At 38.1% G+C, this 22,343-nt stretch overlaps 1 protein-coding gene across 2 annotated transcripts in view; it reads right to left on the reverse strand.

Moving 5' to 3' along the window:
* The window catches only part of LOC117937411 (zinc transporter ZIP11-like), a 105,270-nt gene extending 87,032 nt beyond the window's left edge, over positions 1-18,238 (reverse strand). For both annotated transcript variants that reach the window (XM_034861380.1, XM_034861379.1), the window contains exons 1-3: positions 18,151-18,238; positions 16,188-16,305; positions 14,778-14,816 (exon numbers count right to left, since the gene is read on the reverse strand). In XM_034861380.1, coding sequence (XP_034717271.1) covers positions 14,778-14,816; positions 16,188-16,295 — 147 coding nt within the window. In that variant the 5' untranslated portion in view covers positions 16,296-16,305; positions 18,151-18,238. The remainder of the gene's footprint in view (positions 1-14,777; positions 14,817-16,187; positions 16,306-18,150) is intronic.
* Positions 18,239-22,343: the final 4,105 nt, after the last annotated feature.

Genomic DNA, 22,343 nt, shown 5'->3' on the forward strand with positions numbered 1-22,343 from the left:
AAAAAAAGAGTCAAGCAATATTGGTCTATTAGCTAATTGGTCCACCATTTGCACAGCAAATCCCACTCACAACCCTGGTGTAGAGGCTAGTAATTCAACGAAACAAAACAAAAACTATTGGAATTAAAAGAAATGTAATCATTTCACAAGAAAATGTAACTGATTTATGCTCACAAAATAAATACTTGTACCAGTTGGGACAAGAAAAATGAGCTCAGAAGCCTCTCAATGTGGCTCCTAACAAAGAAGTCCCAAAGGAATGGATTGTGTTGATTGTGATGTTTGAAGTAGAAAAATAATATGTTTCATCACTCAAATAGTTTGAATATTATACTCAAAGGCTGAAAGCAGCAATAGTCAATTTCACACGCTGACAGCTCCAAATGGCAGTGAGGGAAAACAGTTTGAAGTTTTGAACTTTACTACTCAAAAATTCTATAACAGCATGACATCAGTTAACCACACACAGAACACTCATATGAACTCTGCTGATCTGTGATTGAAGAGGGGAAAGAGAGACAAGGAATCTATTCTGAGCCAAAGAAAAAAAGACTTGTTTAAAGGGATGGGTATAGATGCTTATTTCTGAGGATTTTAACATCAATAAATGGAGAGTACTGAATATGATGGACAGACTGTCAGATTGAAAAACGGCCGGCCTCATTTAATCCTGGTGCCTGCCTTGAGAAATCATCCAACATTACCAGCATCCAATCTAAAGGTTTGACCACGGGAGGCCTACCAACTTGGCTGAAAATATCGGCATGCAAGATGTCGAAAAAGTCAAGCTTATGGAATCAGTTTAAAACTTGCATTGATGAAAACCAAAAGGTTGGGTGTGAGATATGCCAAAGGAAACTGGTATACCACAAATCTACAAAAAAAAGTTCGACAAATCAATTGAAAACAGCTCAGCCCTAATAAAGTATGATTGCCAGCCTTTAAAATACACTTTTTCTAATCTGTTTTCATCATTCAAACGTGTTGTGATGATCCGAAAACTGATCTGATCGGTGACTCAAAACCAGGGTCCCATCCAAACTGTGAGTTCTGGGATCCATTGCATCCCTAGTGATTATCCAACTGACTCTGTTTTCTGTTAACCCTCATGTTGTCCTTGGGTCAAATTCGATCCATTTTTAGTTTTCTTTTTTTTTTTGTCACAAAAATAGGCCTTCAAAATAAGCGCAGAAAATGTCAAAATTGAAAATGTAAAAACCTTTTTGGGAGAAAACATTTAAAAAAAGCACCCACAAAATTGAAAAAAGTGACAGCATTGACGGAAAAGCTATAAAAATGTGGCAAAAACGACAAGGGTTAACGTCTCTCAGCAGCTGCAGTATGCAAAGCCACTGGCTAACCTGAATAAAGCAGAAGTGAACTAAACTTGAGTTAAAGTTAACTAAGCTAAATCCTAGCTTGGCCCGCCCATCAAAGCTCGGAAGCCCAAACAGTAATATTTGGGACAGCCCTAGCAATGTTCTTACTCTTTTTCCGTTCCCCTATCATCAAAGTACTTTTGATTCCTTACGCTAATTTGCATGTGCAACAGCCAAACCCCAGGCCCATTTCACAATTTCCTGTCTCCCTCATTAAGTATTGCTCATTAAGTCTCAAATCAACAGGCTCGGGGTTATTGAAACACCAGCACCCAATATGGCGTTGTTATCTCACTTGGGGCCAAATGCTCAGCTTTTTGCGGCTAGTTTTAGATGAAGATATGGAGCATTGTGACCAAGAAATATCGCTGTTAGCGTATGAACATCTGAACATAGTATTATGGGGAAATCTGGAAATAAGTGTAGTCAACATTACTGCTATTTTCACTCTCTCCAACTGTGTCTTTCAACTTTCAGCTTGGAGCTTAGTGCATGTGCACGGAAAGCTCCGTCGATAAATAATATGTCAGACAGGACAAACAGCCCAACACAGGATCCTCTTCAGGCTTGGATTTGTGTTGAACTGTACATCTACAAAACATACAATTGGGATGAGAGAAGAGTCATGGAGGAAGAATCTAACTTTTTTTTAAATTAAACTAAGTCCATCCATCCTAGCTGTTACACAACAAGCTTTTAGTAGGTGATGTATGTCACTGGGTTCCTACTTCCTTCTTTGTTGACAGCCCCAAATGGCAGAGGTGGACAATATATTTTAAATAACTAATCTTTCTGCAAAAAAAGGGATTTGAAATACTCTTTTTTTTTCAATTTTGTTAAAGTGCCCATCTTAATGCTCATTTTCAGGTTCATAATTGTATTTACATGTTGTACCAGAATAGTTTTACATGGTTTTATTTTCAAAAAAGTGAGACATCACACTTCTATACTATCTTTGCTGGCAGGATCAGCTGGGAGACTTCTTCTAGACAAGGGACACTTGTGAAATACCTGCACAACGGGGACAGGAAGTAGTTCTTTGGGAGAATATGGTGAACTAGTGTGGGTTGTAGCAGTGTTTTGCCATTGAGAACAAGCTAGCTTGCTACGGTTAGCCACCTCGTCTCGGCTAGTGACGTAGAAAGTCGTGCAGATATGAACAGCTCACCCGGAGACTGAAGACAGAGGACATTCAGAAACCGGATCTCACTCAAAACAGCATGTGTGTTTTTGATAAGTTTGTATGCGTGTGGAAGCACCAGAGACACAAAATAACACACCAAATCTTAGAAAAGTGATTTTTTCATAATAGGGGCAATTTAAGATTTCCATTGTCACATTGGGGTCAGTTTATTCAGAATTATAATGATAGAAATATTAGCGGGACCTTTTCCTATATATGGTCGGCAACAAAGAGTTAGTCATTTTTCCATGTTACTATAATTGTCCAAGATAAAGAGAAAGACAGACATCACAAAGAGTTTTAATCAAACTACTTTCGAAAATATCCCAAAATGCTCTCATCATTAAAAGAGAACTATGGAGGTTTTTTTTAAGCTGTATTCACATTAACTAATCTTTTTTCGAGTTGAATGGTGGTAGCAAAATAAGCAGAAAGCTAGGACACAAGTAAACATAGGAGCTGCCAAATATCTATTCTGAAGATGCTCTATAGAGAAACCAAAAGCAAAGAAATGGCCAAAACTGCATGGTTGATCTGATTTTATAATGCTTGAGGGAACTCATCAAGATGCATGTCAGTGATCATAATCAGTGATTATAACCCGGCAGGGTTCGGAGGTTTAATGTGAGGAATGAACAGCATTATTATAAACCACCAGGATCATTTTGATTTGTTTTAACTATGTAGTTTTACATACATTGGTGATTACATGAGATGCACATGGTCCCTGTGTTCTAAGAAGGCTACTACAGACTCCATAGGCTACCTGTTGTACCTGCTATTATAGAACGGACCAATACAAATTGGACTGATTTACGGATTTGCCGTGACAAGAGAAACAACTTCTGCAGATAGCCGATAAGCAGATGCCATGTAATAAATTGCCATTCCCACTATTACTATATAATTCCACAGTTGCACAGTGAAAACTTCATCAGCGATTCCTTCACATCTGTGGTAGGAAAAACTCATCGTGAAACACGGAGAACTCTACACTGAAATCCAGGTCAGATTTGAATAAAATAAAAGAGACATCACGGACGATAACAGGACAAAGAATCTGTCGCCACGGTAGCGGCTCTGTGAGGCTGAAATCGAGCACAGTGCAGTGATTAGAGCTAAATGCCAATGGCAATTTTAACATGCTGATGTTTAGCAAGTTTAATGTTTATCATGTTCACCATCGCAAATTAGCATGCTTACATTTGCTAATTAGCACTAAATAAAAAAGAACAGCTGAGGCTGATAGGAATGTAGTTTGGATCTAAATTTAATTGTAAATTGTCAATACCAAATAATGGTGTTTGGGGTTTTGCTGCTAAACAAATATCTTGCAAACGGTTATTTTTGAGACTTGTTCGATGCTTAATCACAAATCTATATCAATGGATCTTTCTTGCATCAGTTCAAAATGGAAAGTTTGAACTGAAGTTTTTCCACAACTGCAATAATGCATTACTATCAGAAAGAGCTACCTATGTCTGTGCTTATATTACAGTATATCATCAAGGGGGTATTCAGAATGATTTGCAGCCATTGTTAGGTGCATTACATTCAAAGTGCACTTGTCTTGCATTTGTCCTTAAAGGACTGCAGCAGGACACTGCAGTGCTGGGAGATTGGAACAAATGCTGCACCAATGATAATTACATGTTGAACAATTTTTGTTGTACCTGGTATTATATCAAGTATAGCTCAAATCAACACAATCTTTTCAAGCAATCTTGGTTTATAGCCGTTGTATTATAACCATATACAGTCGCTATGGCATATAATTCTTTTGCACAATAAGTATCACTTAGCATCTGAGAAAAATAACGTTACTATTGAACTGATAGATTTGAGGGAATCCGTTAATATGCACATACACTGCCATGACAAAGAGCTGGTTTAAAATCATCCAAGTAACCCCGTTGTACGCTATGTAAATGTACGCTTTATTTCGAATATTTTCACGGCTTTATCTTGCCGTCAGATAGCCCTTTCCGACAGGTACCTGAAGCTGTTATCTATGTTATCTTCAAAGCCACCAGACTCCATCGACAAAAGCAGTAATTTTACCTCAATGCCTCGATCGATTAGTTCGTTTGTGTTACTGTGTGACTTTATTTAGCGTTAAGCTAAAGAACTAGCCTGTGCTAGCTGCTAATATAGGCTGACGTTATATGTATATAATGTAAATCATATAGAGCGGCAGAGAAAAGCGTAATTGATCCCAACAAATTGCTGAAAGTCATCCATTGGAGGTATGGCAGCTCTGGTCTATGTGTTTAGTATGCTTTAGATGTGTAGTGTGTATGTATTTGTGATGTTTTAAATTGTCATCTTTAACCCACAGTCAGTAACAAAGTAAATAAAAATAACTTATTTACAGAACGCACATAAAATTCAAAAGAAGTGTGATGATAGTGTTGATTATTTCTGTCCATTTGCTGTGTGGAGCAAAAATAAATCAAGTTATAATCTTTCCTAAGGACAGTTCATTGCCTTTTGAATGCTTGAATGCTTCCATTTTCAACTGCAGTATTTTTTTCACCAGCTGTGGTTAGTGGCTCTATCATCTAATCACAGCCTCTGGCAAATGAAGAAATAAGATTAATCCATATAGTTTGATCGATTGCAAAGATAGAGACAGACATAAAACAACTAGATCAGTGTCCTGCACACAATGGCCATTAACTGGATCTGTGAAGTACTTGGCAAGTGAGGCAAATATGACCTTCATTACGGAAACAAGAAAGACTACATTATGCATGCTTTTATCTCACTATCTATACCATTTCTCTGTAGCCATACCTCAGCATCTGTCCAGGTAATGACTAGACTAAATTGAGCCTTAAGCGGGATCTGCTAAGACTTTCCTCTCACCATACATTAACACATGGTGAGACATGTGAATGTTACCTATTTCGCCGCCCTTTTTTAATGGCCTGTATTGCCTTGTCAGAGCAAATTCTTCTACTAAGGAGAAGATGCATCCATTAATTTTCCCTCCACAATCATTTTTTTCTCCCTTTTGGACATGCTGCTCTGCTTTTCCATCCATATTCCATTCTATCCAATTCATGATAATTCAGTCAAACAGCAGATAAGAGCATGAAGCAAAGTAGACAGTTTATAACTTAACATCTTCTTGTAGTTTTTGCTAGATAGCTATTTAGTGGGAGGTAGTCTATATCCACGACGTTCCACTTCCGGGATTGATTTGGTGCCGCCGGAAATTCCGCCTGATATCCTTCTTTTTGGACGGATGTCTGTTACCTTCTGCTTTCTACACGCTGGAATTTTAAACTCCGGTGGATTTCTGAGGACTAGGGTTACCTGTTCCTCAGATCTCTGCAGGGTTAATCCAGACAGCTAGCTAGACTATCTGTCAAATCTGAGGACTATGGTTACCTAGTCCTCAGATCTCTGCAGGGTAAATCCAGACAGCTAGCTAGACTATCTGTCCAATCTGAGGACTATGGTTACCTGGTCCTTAGATCTCTGCAGGGTAAATCCAGACAACTAGCTAGACTATCTGTCCAATCGGAGTTTTCTGTTGCACAACTAAAACAACTTTTAAAAACCTACACATGTTCCTCTAAAACAAGTTATTTCCAAGGCTATCTTGCAAGAGCACCAGGGCTCCATCCAAAACCTAGCGCCGCCAAAGATGATTGTAATTGGTTTAAAGTAATGCCAGTAAACCAGAGCATGTTTTTCTTCTATTTCTGAGTGCTGTGTGGACTAGCCAGACTCATCTGCAGCGTTTTGGAGGAAGGTCTGGCAGTGTGAGACTAGGTGGGATGTAGCTAGATTGAGCATGCTAATTGAAGTGTTTTACTTAATCCCCTTCCATTCCTTTTTAGTTTAAAACATTTGTGTTATATATAAAAATGTTCACTTTAAAGCCTAAGTTTGGACAAAGCCCACAGTGTCAGTAAAACCTTTCAATTTCCCTTTCCCCATAAGTTAACTTTCCATGTAATTTTTCTACCTTCAATATTAACAACATCTTGCAACTCTAGTTATGATTAAAAAGCATTATCCATGCTAACAAACAATGACAGATTGTTCTCTGACACTGGAAAACCTGAGGAGGCAATCACCTGTGAGTTTTGAGGTGCTCACCAACTAGTACATGCTTCTATTGAGAGATCGAAAAAAACAGGAAGCACTTATCACTGTGCACGTTGAAAAGCCACTAATCCACTAATCCTCATTCAGCAGAAAGCTAGATATTGTAATTCAACAGCGCTATGAAGCAGATTCATTAAAGCCGACACTAAAATATCTTTTAGAGATCAATCCCAATATTACTGAAGACATCTGCATTATTTCTGGTATAAATAGAATATTGATGCAAAATAAAAGACAGTGTGACAAGAGCTATAATGCCAACCAGGAATGCTAAAGTCGCACATTCGAAAACAGCTTAAGTAAAAGTTAACCAAGTTAGACCTGCCTTTGCCAGTACTATCTAAATGCAGCAGCACCTCAAGAGTCACACCTGCAGCTCCAAAAAGAATACTTGAGCGCAGAAAAAAGGTAATCGTATGCCATTAGTTGCCATCAGAAAACATATGCACCTGCATGTGTTGCGTTTCCATAGTTAGACTGCATAATGGACATATCAAATGGTTTTTCCCTGGTCAGGTCACAAAAAAAGTATAGTACTTGTACTTGTAGGTCAAGTGCATTTGTATTCTAAGCATTGAGCTGAAACACATCACTGAACCTTGGCACAACAGTATGAAAGCTTGTGCGAGCATGAGAAGTCTCCAACTATTCCAAAGAACCTTGAGAATCTTTTTTCTTAGATGCTGGTAACTTTAATTTCCTTGCGGGAGTCATCCCAAAGGGATTGATGAAGCTAAATCTAAGTCTAAGTCTAAGACATATTGTCTCATTTAAACAGTTTTTGGTCAAAAAGATTGAAGGAAGTAAAAGTTCTTGGTGGGATTCAGGTGGAGGAAAAAAATGCAAATGTACTGTTTGTTGTCTCTTGTTCTGAGACAAAACATAAAAAATTCAAATCACTCTTTTATTAAAATTATAAGGCAGCTGAATCCATTGCCAAATTGTGAGGGGAACCTGCAGGTGTGCAGCAATTATCATGGCAAATAATCAAATAGTTGTTCACTCTGAACCAAACATGTGAACTTGTAAGTCAAAGGATGACCAAAGTCTTTTTAAATTAGGATACATTTTTGGGACAAACATTAATGTATGAACAGATGTTCAGTAAATGTTAGTTTACTGGATTAGTGGATACTTTGACCTGTTGTTGCACTAAACCAGATATTTTAAAAGAGGGCCTCCACAGGGCAGCTTCAAACTGTTTCAAGGTAAGTTTACAAAGCAAGTAAACGTAGAGGGGGGCGAGGGGAGGAAATCCAGATGATCAATATGTCATAAGGACCATAAATGTCAACAAAATTTCATGGCATCCATCAGAAATTGTTATGTCAGGCCGACATGGCCATTCTGGGACTAAAATGTCCCACACAAGTTCCAACAGTCTTAGTTTCAAAAGATCCAGGCATTGCCCAGTTTAACATTCCTATAGTTTCACACATTCACTTACAAAAACAATTAATACGTACCATCCAGCTAGCAACCAAACATCTTCCCATGGTGCAGCTGGATGATTATGTGCCTCTCTAAACTGCAGGTCTAGATAAATATTAGGGCAGTGATGGAGGGAGATGGTAACCATTATTTTTCTTGTGAAGAATAGATTCTTCCTGCACAAACTCACTTCTCTAAAGTTTAGGCTGCCAGCACGTCTTTGCACCCGGGTGTTAAGTTGCTAACATTGAGCGATAGAGGGTAACTACCATTCTTTTCAACCTGGATCCCTATTTTAGTATGTTTTTGTGTCCAAGTGACTGATGGATAACAATCATTGAAATTGGTCAAATATTTAGTATAAAATTATTAAGTGTACATTATTAAGCAAGATCGCTGCAGTTGGCAGAACAAACTACAATGTGAGTTAATAGGAAACCTATTCACGCAAAAGTAATAGACAACCTTGTGCACTGCACACGGTGTCATGCTTTGTTATGGTCTTTACAATTGTGCCATTAAAATGACTTTTCTTCTGCCTGCAATCCTTCTTTCTTTTTCTCTCAGGCCTCATTCAGTCCCAGCTTCTGCACTGCTCAAAACTACAATGTGACAGTGAGAGGTAAACTGGATGCAGCGAGACAGATACTCAAGATGGAGAGTGGAAGGAGATTTGGACTTTGGAGTTTCACTCCAATTCATCCTGAGCAGCCGTACTTGCTCCATTTAAAAACCGTAAATATTATATAAACAGACCATGAGAACACTTCAAAAGGGGTGTATGCGGTGTTCTGTAAATGATAGGGATGTATCGTTATACTCAACTCCTGATTGGATATGACTCACAATTTGGCGACTAAGCTGCAGACAAATGACTAAAAAATACCCCTTTATTTATTAAAACTGCAAAACAACAGATGTGTCCCCCCATCAAAAGTGCTACTGCAATGGTATTTTATCCTATGGAACAACAATTCAATAAAAATGTGCTTTCTAAAACAAATCCAACATCAAAATAATTAAATAAATAGAAATAAATCAGTGAAGTCTAAAGCATTTGTTAGAATTAATTATACATATCAATTATAACTGATTCACAATGCATCGTGACATGCCTGTGTTGGTAAAACACTGTAAACCTTACTGCAATGGCTCATCTGCTGCTTTTAAAACTAGAAATAACTCATTGGCATGCAAATAAAAAGAGGTTACTATTCATTATTACATTCCCAATACATCTGAATATTAAATCCACGACAGAAAAAACAACATGCTACACTCAAAGTATTCCTGGCAGATGCCGTCTACCCCTCATTACGCTTATTTACCTTACACAAAACATTCATCTGGCATATGGATGAATGCCTAGACCGCTGCTCCAGCTTCTTTCGGCTTGTTTTCAACAACTGTGCAGTGTGCACGGAATCCTTAAAATGACTGAAGATCCTTGGAGAAGGTGTTGGCTGTAACTATAAAACATAATACCCTAAAAAAAAAAACACACTATATAATTGCATTAAATGCTGTTCATTGGCCTGTCCTTTACACTGGCTTACAACCCCTTGCTCATTACAGTACACATGCCATTTGGCTTGTTTCAGCATGGGTATTGCATTCATAAAATGAATTTCAGTTTCTTCCACTGGTGGGCAAACAACCACTGTGGAGCCAGATATCGGCATGCATTAGGAGTGCTCAAGGAAGGGAGCAGGAGAAGAATTTTTAAGAATGAGTAACTTTGTTTTTACTAAAATGGAAGGAGTCTGTCTGTCCATCGATTTTCTCTACAAACTTATCTTCAAACTTGGAGGCTGTATAGCTGAGGACTTAAGGAAGTGCAGTGTTGACTGTGAGCTCTTGAGATTCTGAGGGACATATTTACTAGTAGTGCGTTGTGTACACACTGTTGTTGTTGAGAGGGGAGCCCTATTAACTATTTACTAGGGCTGTAATCAACCAGATAAAATCTTGGTCGACTAAAGTCGTGAAATTTCCGACTAAAAATCGACTGGTTGGGTGGGTGTGTGTGTGTGTGTGTGTGTGTGTGTGTGTGTGTGTGTGTGTGTATGTGTGTGTGTGTTTGGAATGGGGGGGGTACTCATGTTACTCGGCACGTAAAATTAGCTCCGTGATCTTAAGACCTCACAGTGTTTCTCAAGCTCGTCAACTTTTATTGAAAAACATTCAATTAGTAATTTCAGCATTCAAATAGTCTTGATTTCTTTACTATTAGAATATTATTTGACTTTCAGAATTTGCCCTAGAATGAACTCTACTAAATAGGTTGCTTTGCTATTTCTTTCAATCAACAGGAGAGGAAACACCTAAGATAATATAACTAGTTTATATTGGCTAATACCTTTTGGATGTAACCCGATCATCCACATTACGCACACTGGCAACAGTTTGTTCCAAATCAGCGGGTAGTGTGACGTTGCTAGACAGCAGTGAAAACTTAACAGCCAATGAAAATTGTTTGTACATGATTTGGAGCCGCCTTCATAAACTCTCTGTGGAGAAAACACTGTTGTGTTTATTCAACTGAGCCCTGACTAGAAAACACTTTATTTCAAATGTTCCCAGAAAATAACCTAAAGAAACAGATCTGGGCTAAAATGTTGCCCATTAACGTCATTCACTTTAATAGCTTTCTCAGACACTTCCTTCCAAGAATAAACAGCGTCATCACCTAAAACAAAGAGGGGAGACTGGAAGAAAAGGAAGAAGGGATACACACATTTATACAGAAACAAATAAATTATTAATTATTGCTAATGTTTGCCAACCATAACAGCTGAGAGATGCTGTGTTCTTGGACAGCATGACGAGATATTCTGATGTGATAAAGACCTTATGGCGCGTGTGTGTGTGTGTGTCTGAATCTGAGGGTGTGTTTGCATGGGTTGGATTCAGGGTGTGTGAGTTGGGGGGGGGGGGGGGGGGGGGGGGGGGGGGGGGGGGGGACAGCAGACGTAAAGCATGGGAACAGGATGGCATCTGAATCACAAGACACGCAAAAAGAATGAGACATGCAGGTCGTGAAACACCCACCATCTGCACAAATAATTTAGGAAGCAAAAAAAACAAAAAAAACACAACAATTGTCCACAGACGCGTTATAACTTGGGGGGGATTTCAGAGGGGAATTCAATTTCAAACAGCAGTACGCTTGGACCAAATTCAAAAGTATCAAGAGAAAGTATGTTTTTTTTTTTTTTTTTTCTCTGTATAGCTTTATCTTTTTTACTGTAAGTTGTAAGGACCTAAGGTCTGGCAATAAAGTTGATGATATGTGTATTTCAATTTGAGGGGGGGGGGGGGGTTCTTGGAATAGTCTGGCCAAATCAATCAAACAAAGTATAAATAATGTGCAAATCAAAAAAAAAGCATATATTTTTGTGCGGAAGTGAGGAAGAAGAGTGAAAATATCACTGATGTTAATGGTGTTCTTTTATTTACTGTTTTTTCTTAGTTAAATGCTGGAATAATGTTACATATCACAGATTGTAAACCAAAATGTCATTTTTTAGTGGATTTTTTCATTTATTTCATTTATTTCAGTTTCACTTTGCATGTTAAAATCTGTACACAGTAAATATTGTATTCACTCCGAATAAACTTAAGCCAAACTTTTTTTTTTTTTGAATATAATCACAAATCAAATCATAATCACCTAATCTGGCAGAAAAATCACAGATAGATTTTCTTCCCCCTAAATTGTTCAGCCCTACTCTGACGTTTTCAAAATCCCTCTTCAGGTCAGACTCAGTGCTAGTAGATGTGAGACAGAGGGAAAACGCTTGGCAGCTGGGTGGAATGAGTATGGAATGATGAGCAGGGAGAAATTGCTTAAAGAATGAAAAAGTTATTTCTGATTGCTGACCATCATCAAGGACTGAAAAAGAATCTCCATCATTAAATGTAACTTTAACTCCGTCCCTACCTGCCACCTATCTGTTTGAACTTCTTTTATTCTCCATCTGCAGAGCAATCCCAAGGCTGCTCATGACATTCGGCTTTGAAAACAACATAAAGGAAGAAGAGAGCTACTTCTCTCCTTTTTTCCCCCATTCAAACCCCTCAGGCATTTTTTTCTCAGAAACTGATTTAGCTGAATAGTTGAATTTGTCCAGTATAAATGCCAAATGTAGCAGTAACTTTTCTACTCGGAACAGCCGGATAGCAGAGGCACAACATCTGGGAATGTAAAAAGACTGCTGTTTACAGCCTGCATTCAACAAGCACAAGATTGCATAAGTTGGGTACCTTTAGCCACATCACTTAGTCTCTCTACATCTATATATCCAGTATTATTAATACCAATAGCTTCTTAACATTTTTTAATGCACAAACTCACAGTGAGAGAACCCAAACTACAACCAAGGTAGAGCAGTAATTAGGAAAGTATGTGGAAAAAGTACTTTGACCAGTCCTACATTTGTATATTCTATTTATAAGTGAGTCCATCTACAGGACTATCAAAGCCAAAAACCAACATGGAATATCCAAGGAACCGAATGAAAAATTGAGTTTCTAATTAAAATGAATTACTGTAAAGAATATTATGCCAACAAGAGGCTGTACAATTGGAGAGACTGTATCAATAATTCATAGTGTTCGTGCTGAGTGGCTAAATTCAAACATTTATTTCAGATAGATATGCTCCTTAAAAAATTGGAAAGACATGAAGCAAACGTTGGACAGAAACACCCCTCAGCTCTCCCTGTCTATATCATGTCAGTGGAATGTATAAGAGTTTCAGCACAGCCTGGGACATAATTGAAAAGCTGTTAAGACCAAAGAATAGATAAATTAGGATTAGGGCGGATTGACATGCAATCTATATTTTTTGCCATTCGCTTTCCACAAGGAAGCGTGGACAATCTCTTTTCATTTGGCATTAGACTTATCAACTCCCTTATCTGATCCTGTCATTATCAACAATCTGAGACTCACTATGAGGAATTGCTATTATGTTTTAACAGGACTAAAAAGCTATATCTGTGGGGTTGGCCCTAGACGAAAAGAGATCCTGACGCTTAGAATGGGTTCAATGCAGAGATGGAATTTAACTACATTGTACATAGGGCTTGGCAATATATTGATATTATATCGACATTGATATATGAGACTAGATATTGTTTTAAATTTGGATATTGTAATATGACACAAGTGGTCTTTTCCTGGTTTTAAAGGCTGCATTACAGTAAAGTGATCATCAGATATTTTATCAAAACTCATTGTGTTTATATTGTGTAGAGGTATTTTTGTTAAACATATTGTGATATTAGATATTTTTTCCCATATCGCCCAGCTCTATTTGTACTGTACAATTGTTTGTCACGATCTATTTATTACTATTATTATAATTTTGTATTATTGTATCATTATTTGAATAACTATTTCGTTAATTTGTTCGTTTACGTTGACGATTATAAAAGGGGATCCAGACGTGACGGAGCTTGGTTTTCTGATGTATCTCGGAGTTCCACAACAGCGGTTTATTTTGACTAGGTTGACGACAGAAAGAAATCAAAATCATGAAAACGATTGATTGCCAAGTCAGTAACACTTACAAGGAATTTGCCATGGTGGATGGTATAAACATAAAACATATTGAAAGGAAATAAAACAATAGCAGTAAAAGAAACTGACACTAATCTAAAATGTCAGTCTACAGTGGTGTGAGTAACGCATATGAAACATGATCCCAATATCATCCCACAGTCAAACTTGCATGAGTAGAGTAATGCAAATTTCCCACGTTCTGTGTGAACACGCCTTACAGTTTTCTCAGTGGATGCATTCAAAAGCCTCAAGGGCAGATATAAGGAATGGGGTAACTCTTGAATGACTTAATTAGTTTTTGTGGTGTATGGAAATGATGTGAGTGTTTTGCAACTAAGTCCACACAGGTTGAATAAAAATAAAATATAAACCGTAAATAATACTTGATAAAAATACTAGACTTAACTTATTAGACATTACAGTATGCTTTTCCGTCTGCTTTGCGTGTCAATAGCCAAGTCTTGTTTACGCTTGTTCTGTTGTGCCACCGCCTATAGGGTATAAAAATCAATTACTGCAGATTTAAAGAACCTTGTTATGTAAAATCAGATGGATGTTTTACATTCTGTACTCCACCTCACACTGTGTGAAGCTGTTTGTCCTATAATTTCCCCCCTTTTATGAACTTAATCAGTTACACAGCTTTGCAGCTCGCCTAAATCCCAGCAGAGATATAGCACAAGACAACTTTCATTATTACCGTTTAAATAATTTAATAGACGTCACCGATTCCCTAGCTTGACACACTTGATAAATATCAGCCGAGAACTGCTTACCCCTCGGGAAATCAAAACATGTAATTTTAAGAGTCACATAGTGAGATTTACGCGATGTATTTTCTCTTGCAGTATAATACCACTTTTGACATGATAAGGCCAAGAATTCCTTTGGGGGAGGGGAGGGGGGGGAGAGAGAGAATTAATGTGGCATTTGGAAGTGTCAGGCTTTGTCTGATGTCCAAAAACCAATCACATAGCAGCAGCATCCTATCTGTACTGTCAGTGTGTGTGTGTGTGTGTGTGTGTGTGTGTGTGTGTGCGTGTGTGTGTGTGTGTGTGTGTGTGTGTGTGTGTGAGAATGGAAATCTAACTCACCCCAGCTGCAAAGCCTAAACTTCCATCCAAAATGCGTTTCTGAAAAAGGCAGATAAAGAGAGAGATTGTGCGAGTCAGTTGAATCAATATCTTCAAACCCCTCAGTCAACCTGTTATTGTTGACATAAGTGGCGGAAATGCAACAGGTCCACAGAGTCAAAAGTCCAGAGATAACAAAACCTCAATCTACGTTGTGAGTTGTTTCATATGATGTACTTTGACTCTAGCGGTAATATTGTTAAATCTTAGCTTTGGCAACAGCCGCTGAGGAGCTGAGAACATTTAAAACTAGAAGAGTTAGAGCTCCGCCAAGGCATGCTCTATATCACAAAGTTGATTCTTTGGTGTGAATATTTACAGTCTGGGTGAGACAATACATATCCAGTGTGTCACTCAGGCAATATTGGATCATTCTGATGTAGGATTTAAAAATTAAAAGGCTTAAATGTTTATGTGAAGCTATATTTGATTATTTTTTTTCAGGCTGTTAATGCGATATTTCCATCTAAAGTTATATTTGAAATTTTCTTTTACTTTTTAAGGCCCTCTTTGTTGTAAAGTCATGGCCACAAGAATGCAGCAGTAACACCCTATCTTGCAATGTTGAAGAAAGTGAAAGATAATATGTGTACCCCCCCGGGTTTCAGTTTCACTCCAAAATGTAACGGGTTCTTCTTTTGGCACATGCTACACCTTTCCGCCATGTTTCATGAAAACATCAGGAGTTATGTTTTTTTTTTCATAATCCGGAGGTAAAGATTCTGTTGTATCGACAATGTCAAATTGGTCATTTATGTGCGGTTTTCATGTAGAAAGTGATTATGTTATCACTGGTAAATCTGATCAATGTTGTGCTTGGAATTTTTCACTTCTGTTTTAAATGAATCTTTACTTCAATCAATATTTTTCCGCTTCAAGTGCATTTTCTTTGGTTTTGGACGCGTAACTCCAGTGATTGAGTGTTGACGTGGGTGGCCTGAACTCAACACTGCGCCTGAACGCATCCTGTGTGATACAGACGAAGCACTGACGCTGCTGCTCCCTGATCAGATGCTGCTTTCTAGGGCTGTTCAATTATGGAAAAAATAATAATCACGGCACAATTAAATTAGCATGAAGATTGGAAGCGGGGGGGGGGGGGGACACAGTTAGCCTGGCTCTGTCCGGGGGGTAACTAAATCCACCTACCAGCCCCTCTAAAGAGCTTGCTACTCAACATGTTAGATCTCATTTTTTTTACACAAATTAGATTCAATGTGTTAGCTTGTAGGGTGGGGGAGTGCCATCTTCTCATCTTACTCTTGCCAAGTCAGTGGATAAGCACATATACCAAAATACCAACTGTTCCTTTAAAACTATGTATAGACAATTGTGCGTGTTTGGGGGTTCTGGGTTCATCCAGGACAGTACCTGCCGGCTGGAGAAGACAAACACCAGGGCTGCTCCGGCAGCAGTCAGACCCCAGGTAAACAGAGTCCCCAGCAGGGCCTGGGTCACAGGGCTGTAGCCTTCCAGCATGGTGCCAGACCTGGACAAGCAACAAACACACATTATGTGGGAAGATCTCACTAATAATATCTCACTCTTATCTTTGAGAACTGTAGTCTGAAAATCTTTCTGTAACTACCCTGCCTTTAAATACTAGGAGCTGGTATTCATGATAAACGTGGCATGTCAAATAGGTAAGTAATGAGTAATGCCGGTAAACAACGATAAAAATGTTGACGATAACAATCACCGTTTTCATTTGAAAAGTCATTATTATCAGGGTGGACTACCACGGTGTGGAAACTGGGTGTTTAATCTTGAAGTTGGAATGACAGCACTAAGGACATGTATCAGCCCTCTAACAGGACCAAGGCTGAAGCATGGGCATATTTTGGTTATTATAAGAATGCCGAAGGACAGTTGATTGAAGAAAGTTCTCTTGTCTGAAGAACATGCAGGAAAGAAGACGCTGTTAAGGACATTAGACACACTAGGAAAAATACCGCGATAATACCGAAAAGCGTAGTCATTTTAGTTACATTCCTAATGTCAAAGCAGCTCCGACACTTTTAAGAAGTTTGTTTTTTTAAGATTATTTGATGGGGGGGGGAGGGTCTCAAACCCGGGCAGCTGCGGTAAGAACTAAGCCTTTGTACATGGGGCACATGCCCAACCAGATGAGCTACCAGAGCTTATTTTGTAGCCTCTATTTGAGAGGACAATGAAGACAAGAAAGGAGAGAGAGTTTCTACCAGGGCTTATATTTTTGATTCCCAAGTTTAGACAAGATTGAAAAGAGAACAAACAGATCTTACAACAAGACTGAATGCGCTTAGGCTGACTCATGCTAGATGTGTGCCTTTACGCCCTCCCATTACTAGTCTGACAAACACCTGCTCAGCACACAACTAAATAAATCAACAGAGTCAAAATCCGGTTTGCTCAGGACTTGAATATCCTGGAATTGAATATTAAATCAGTGTGGCCAAACCTGTTTACCCATCAATTTTTAAATAGAAGATGATATAGTACAGCCTACATTATGTTGATGATTGATGTCTGAACGACACATGCAATGTACAGTAGGTGCTGTGAATACTAGGGATGTGACTTAGTCATTTATACTGCAAAACACACTCTTTTTTAATTCCTATGATTTAAGAGGGAGTTCTACATTCATGTTAGTGAACTTGAGCTCTACAATGGGTTTCTTTGGAGGTACAAATGAGTTTGCATTAAGGTCAGTGTTATAGTGCAATAATGTGACAGTGACACAAGAACATAAGTGTCATAAAGTCATGTCATGTCACCAATATAAAGTTTGCTAACATTAGCCAAGACGAGCGTGTCTTATTTACAGCTTATTTTAAGCTTTACCGTGATTAAACTCGCAACTTCTCACATATTATGCAATAAATACACATGTGTGTATTTACTAATGTAAGCTGGAGGAACTGCTTTCATGTATTCATCGAATTTTCATGAGCACATAAAAAAACATGCAATAGGAATATTTACCACACTGTAGGGCAAGCTACTTTAATGTGTTGACGGCTGACAACTCATTATGGTAAATATGACTTACTAATATTAATATTAATATCCTAAAAGCGCAATTCATTTTTTTTAAGACACGTTAACACTGCTCTGGTCGGTATAAGTGGTCTTCGTGTTACTAGGTAACGTGTCTAACCTGTAAATGAGAGCCAACCGGCTAACTTTACATTTTTTGCTCGCCTTACTTTACGAATAAAAAACGCTGTTATATTTTACTTAAACTCTATCTGTGGAATTATGAAACAAAATGCATTCATTCGGCAAGTTTTAGTTTTACCCTTAGTTTATGTTATCGGTAATTTGTTGAATTAGTACGAGGTTTACTCACTTCTTTCCAGCGGCACCGCGGCTCTTCTGTATTTACTTCCTACTTCCCGGTACACGTGTCTATGACAGTTTAAGACCCGCCTCTGCTCGCAGCCTATTGGTCAATCACTTTGACAGCAAAGATAGCAGTTCTTTTTCTGGATTTTCCTATAATAATGAGAATTAAGGCATTAAGATAAATTTCCAAAAGATGTTTTTTTGTATTCCTCTTTTCAATCAAAGTCAACTTTAGCATGGGTGAGTAAACGTATTCAAGCCACTGTATGCATCCACCACTATGTCACAGGTGTGTGACAACAACAAGGTGCATGTGGAACAGTGGAGGTATGTAACTGGTACTGGGTACACATTTGAATTACGTGTACTTTAGAGTTTCCATTTGATGCCACAACAAATCAGGGAGACATAGTGTGCTTTTTAATCCACTACATTTATCCGACAGCTTCACAAATTAAGAATTGATTTAAAACTAACAAGTTTTTTTTGTTGCATTCTTTTAGATTAAACTACTCCAAAGCAGTCCTACTGTATGCATGCTAAAAGATAGAGTTAGGGCCACCTCGACCAACCAAAATGTTAATATGCTACACTGACAAATTAATACAGCAGTAATGCGGTTTATTGCAATCACTCAGGCACTAATTTAGGAACCTTGATGTCATTTTTCCAAACTCTGGACACAAAACTCACAACCAATGATCAAAATGCATTTTTTTCTCAAAACTCTAACAGTTGTTTCAGTTGCTTGGATACAACACAAACCTAAGATCATTTGTTCATAACAAAAATCACCTGTTCAAAATGACACAACTCAACATCAAAGTACTACTACTTCAAACAGCAATTCACACACTACATTTTAAATAGTTGTCTATTCGTTTCATTACAGTGATCCTACTATTGATTGATACAAAACGATAAGTACCTGTCGCATTACTCGTAATGCATGGTTGTGTAGAGACAAAAACAATATTCCATGTTTGGATCATGAAAGTTTCAAGATACCGAGAATGATTGTTACCAATTAGCATGGAGCATGAACCAATTAGACTGCTTATAGATGATGTATGGTTGTAATATTTAATCATCATTCTTTACTGTAATGTACTACTGTTTATCAGATACTGCTTCCATGGTCCCGTGTATCACCTTTACTTCAAGACTATTTACAGTATTGACAGTACTGCACTGTATGCATGCAGGCCCTTGGAACAGCCCATCCATATGCCAACTTATTACTGACAATTGAAATATATACTTTATATATAAACCTATATCTGGACACGTTTAGGTTTTTCCAAGATGTTTGGCAGTGTAGATGAGAACCTGTGGCCAAATCCACTTAACAGAGTTGATAAAGATGTAGAAGTACAGTGATCACTTCTTTCTTTTGCTTTTGACAGTACAAGCAAGTTGAAGAACACTGCATTTGATGTTTTACTGTCTTTTCTTTTCTAATTCTTAGCTACTTATTTAGCTTTGATTCCAATAAACCGATGTTGTGATTGTACGGTATGTTTAAATATCCTACACTGCATATTTTTGGGCAGTTTTGCATCATCATAATAGGAATACTCCACCAAAGAAAATGTCAACAACAGAATAGCCTTTTTTTAATTAACATCTATTTTAATCAAATGTCTTGCTTTAAAATAAATGCCAAAATCACTAACCATCAGGGAACATGTAAACATGTCCACCTGGATATCATAAATCCATCTACTAATGTTGTTAGATCATGTTATGACATTTCCATCCATTGTATTAATGAAACACAGATGTTAAAGTGCAGTTGGGACCAACAATCCCATAAAACGTTTACATCTCTGTGTTGCGATTGCAGGAAGCCTGATTTGTATTACTCATGAGTGACACAAAAATAATAAGATGAAAAATAAGCTCATACCCAGAAACAATAAACAAGATGTGGAGTTTCCAGATTTTCTTCTGTAGCTTTCTTCTCACTTCAGAGTGTGCTGAAAGCATTTGGTGGAGCATGCTATTCCATATTATCTTTTACTTAAAAAGACTTCTGGTAAAATAATTCTGACAAATCTGCAGTAGTACAGTCTAATTTCCATTTTACTGGCAATATGTTGTCTTTAAAAAATATTACACACACTGAAAATGCACATTATAAAGAACTACTTGCAAAACTAGTGACATTCCAATTGATGTCAATTACAAAGTGTTAGCACTCCAACACATGGTCAACTTTGTGTTCGCAATGTCACTGTGAGCATGTTAGCATGCTTATGTTAACATATAGCTCAAAAGCACCAGTGTAGAGTGGCCGGGTTAGCGCAGTTGGTATTAATAAACCCCAAAATGCCCAAAAATAAAAAAGTACACATTGACACCGTCACAGAGCTACTAGCACGGCTGTAGACACGACAGTAGGCCTGCACGATTAATCGTTATGCAATCGCGATTCACCCTGTTCCCAATTTAATTTTTAAATACACTTTTTCTTAATGACTTAGGTTCTGATTCAATTTTACGAGCCGACTGCATCACACACACTACTACTTTCTTCTGTGAGTTTTAAACATGCACTAGGTTTTAAAGGTTTTACAGGCTTGTGGTGATGTGTATATGTGCTATAGATGCCAAATATATTTTAAAAAAACAATAAATTGCAAAAATATTGTGCAATAAACATTACACTTCGTTTGAAAAAAATCGTGGCAGAGAATTGTGATATTAAGTCTAAGCTAAAAAAATATCATGATTCATATTTTTCCCCTGAATTGTTCAGGCCTACTCGAAAGCATTGCTTACATTTGGAGTTTCATCTCATGCTCATCGGATCTCTACAACACCAAATTTGCATCTATTTGACTGTCTGACAGTGGATGTAAAAATCTTGTGAGATGTGAAGAGAAAGGACAGTCAAAGGAGACAGAAGAAGACCACAGGACAGAGAACTTCTTAAAAGCTTCTTTTCCAATAGACAGTGAAGTAGCCTTGACAGTGTAATAGATGTCATATGTTAGTTTCCACATGGCTCGTCCTTAAGACAGCTCTGTCCTCGTGGACGTGGACGCCATGCAGCGTGTCTGTCTGAAAACCAGCGTGAAATACAGCTCGTGAAACACGGTGCTGTCAAAGTCTCCAAATTTAGCACCGCGAAACAACGTTTGCAGTGATGTTTTTACGTGAGGCCGGGGTTGGGGCGGGCTTCTCTTTATGAAGTGCTATAATCTCCAGGGGGACGTTAGGCCACAACCTAATCAGGAGTTGGGACTACAAAGGCTTTTTTTTCCAGTTAATTGGAACCAGTTAAAAGCCAGACTGAAGGTATGTCTTGAGGTTGTATGTCTTGGGGAAAGCTGGGACATCTGATCTCTGAAATGAGATAAAATTAGGATAGACGTTGAAGAGGGGATGGGAGGAATTGACTAGGTTATTTTTTTTGTTGCAAAAATATACAACACATCCCCCAAAAAATAAAATACCACACATAAAGTAAGAAAAAGATATAAGATTACCAACAACAGTTGACTTGCAATATTTTTTAATATTTTTCACATTTTGAATATATTAAGGAAACATTAGATTATTGAATAAGTTCTGTAATGTACCTTTAAATTAAGAATACTACTGGCTGCAGAATGTATCTTTTTCCTTAACTCACCACACTCACTGTGTAGCCTTCTGATTTGTTGAGTGATGCTCCGCAGGCGCTCCCTTCCTCTCTGGTCTGGAGCTTTGTGCCAGGGCTCACCTTGAATAGAATTATTAGAATCTGAATAAAGTATTCTGTACTTTTCACTGCAACTTTCGGCCTTATGCTGCATGTCATTACCCCGCTCTCTCCCCTTTCAAGTCTAAGCTGTCCTATAAAATAAAAGCCCAAAAAATAATCTTAGAAAACCTCCCAGTTGCCAAGGATTAAAAACACATGATGGATGCTCCACCGCAACTCTGTGGAAGAAGGTCTGGCAATGTGAGCCTATGTCCCATATAATTATACAGATTTCTTATTTAAGCAAACTTAAGTAACAAATCAAATAGAGAGAACGTGAAAAAAGGGGGTGGGGTGGGACCGACTTGTTGCAGCGTTGTTGGTGGGTATTGGAACACACAGGAGGTGTTTTCTGGGGCAAGTTCCCGGGGTATTCTAGCTATGCGTGTCAGAGCGGCAACAGGATGGGAGTCATCCCTCATCCAGAGTCTTTCATTCCCCCCCCC

Source organism: Etheostoma cragini, chromosome 21, assembly GCF_013103735.1.
Source record: "Etheostoma cragini isolate CJK2018 chromosome 21, CSU_Ecrag_1.0, whole genome shotgun sequence".
Lineage (NCBI taxonomy): Eukaryota > Metazoa > Chordata > Actinopteri > Perciformes > Percidae > Etheostoma > Etheostoma cragini.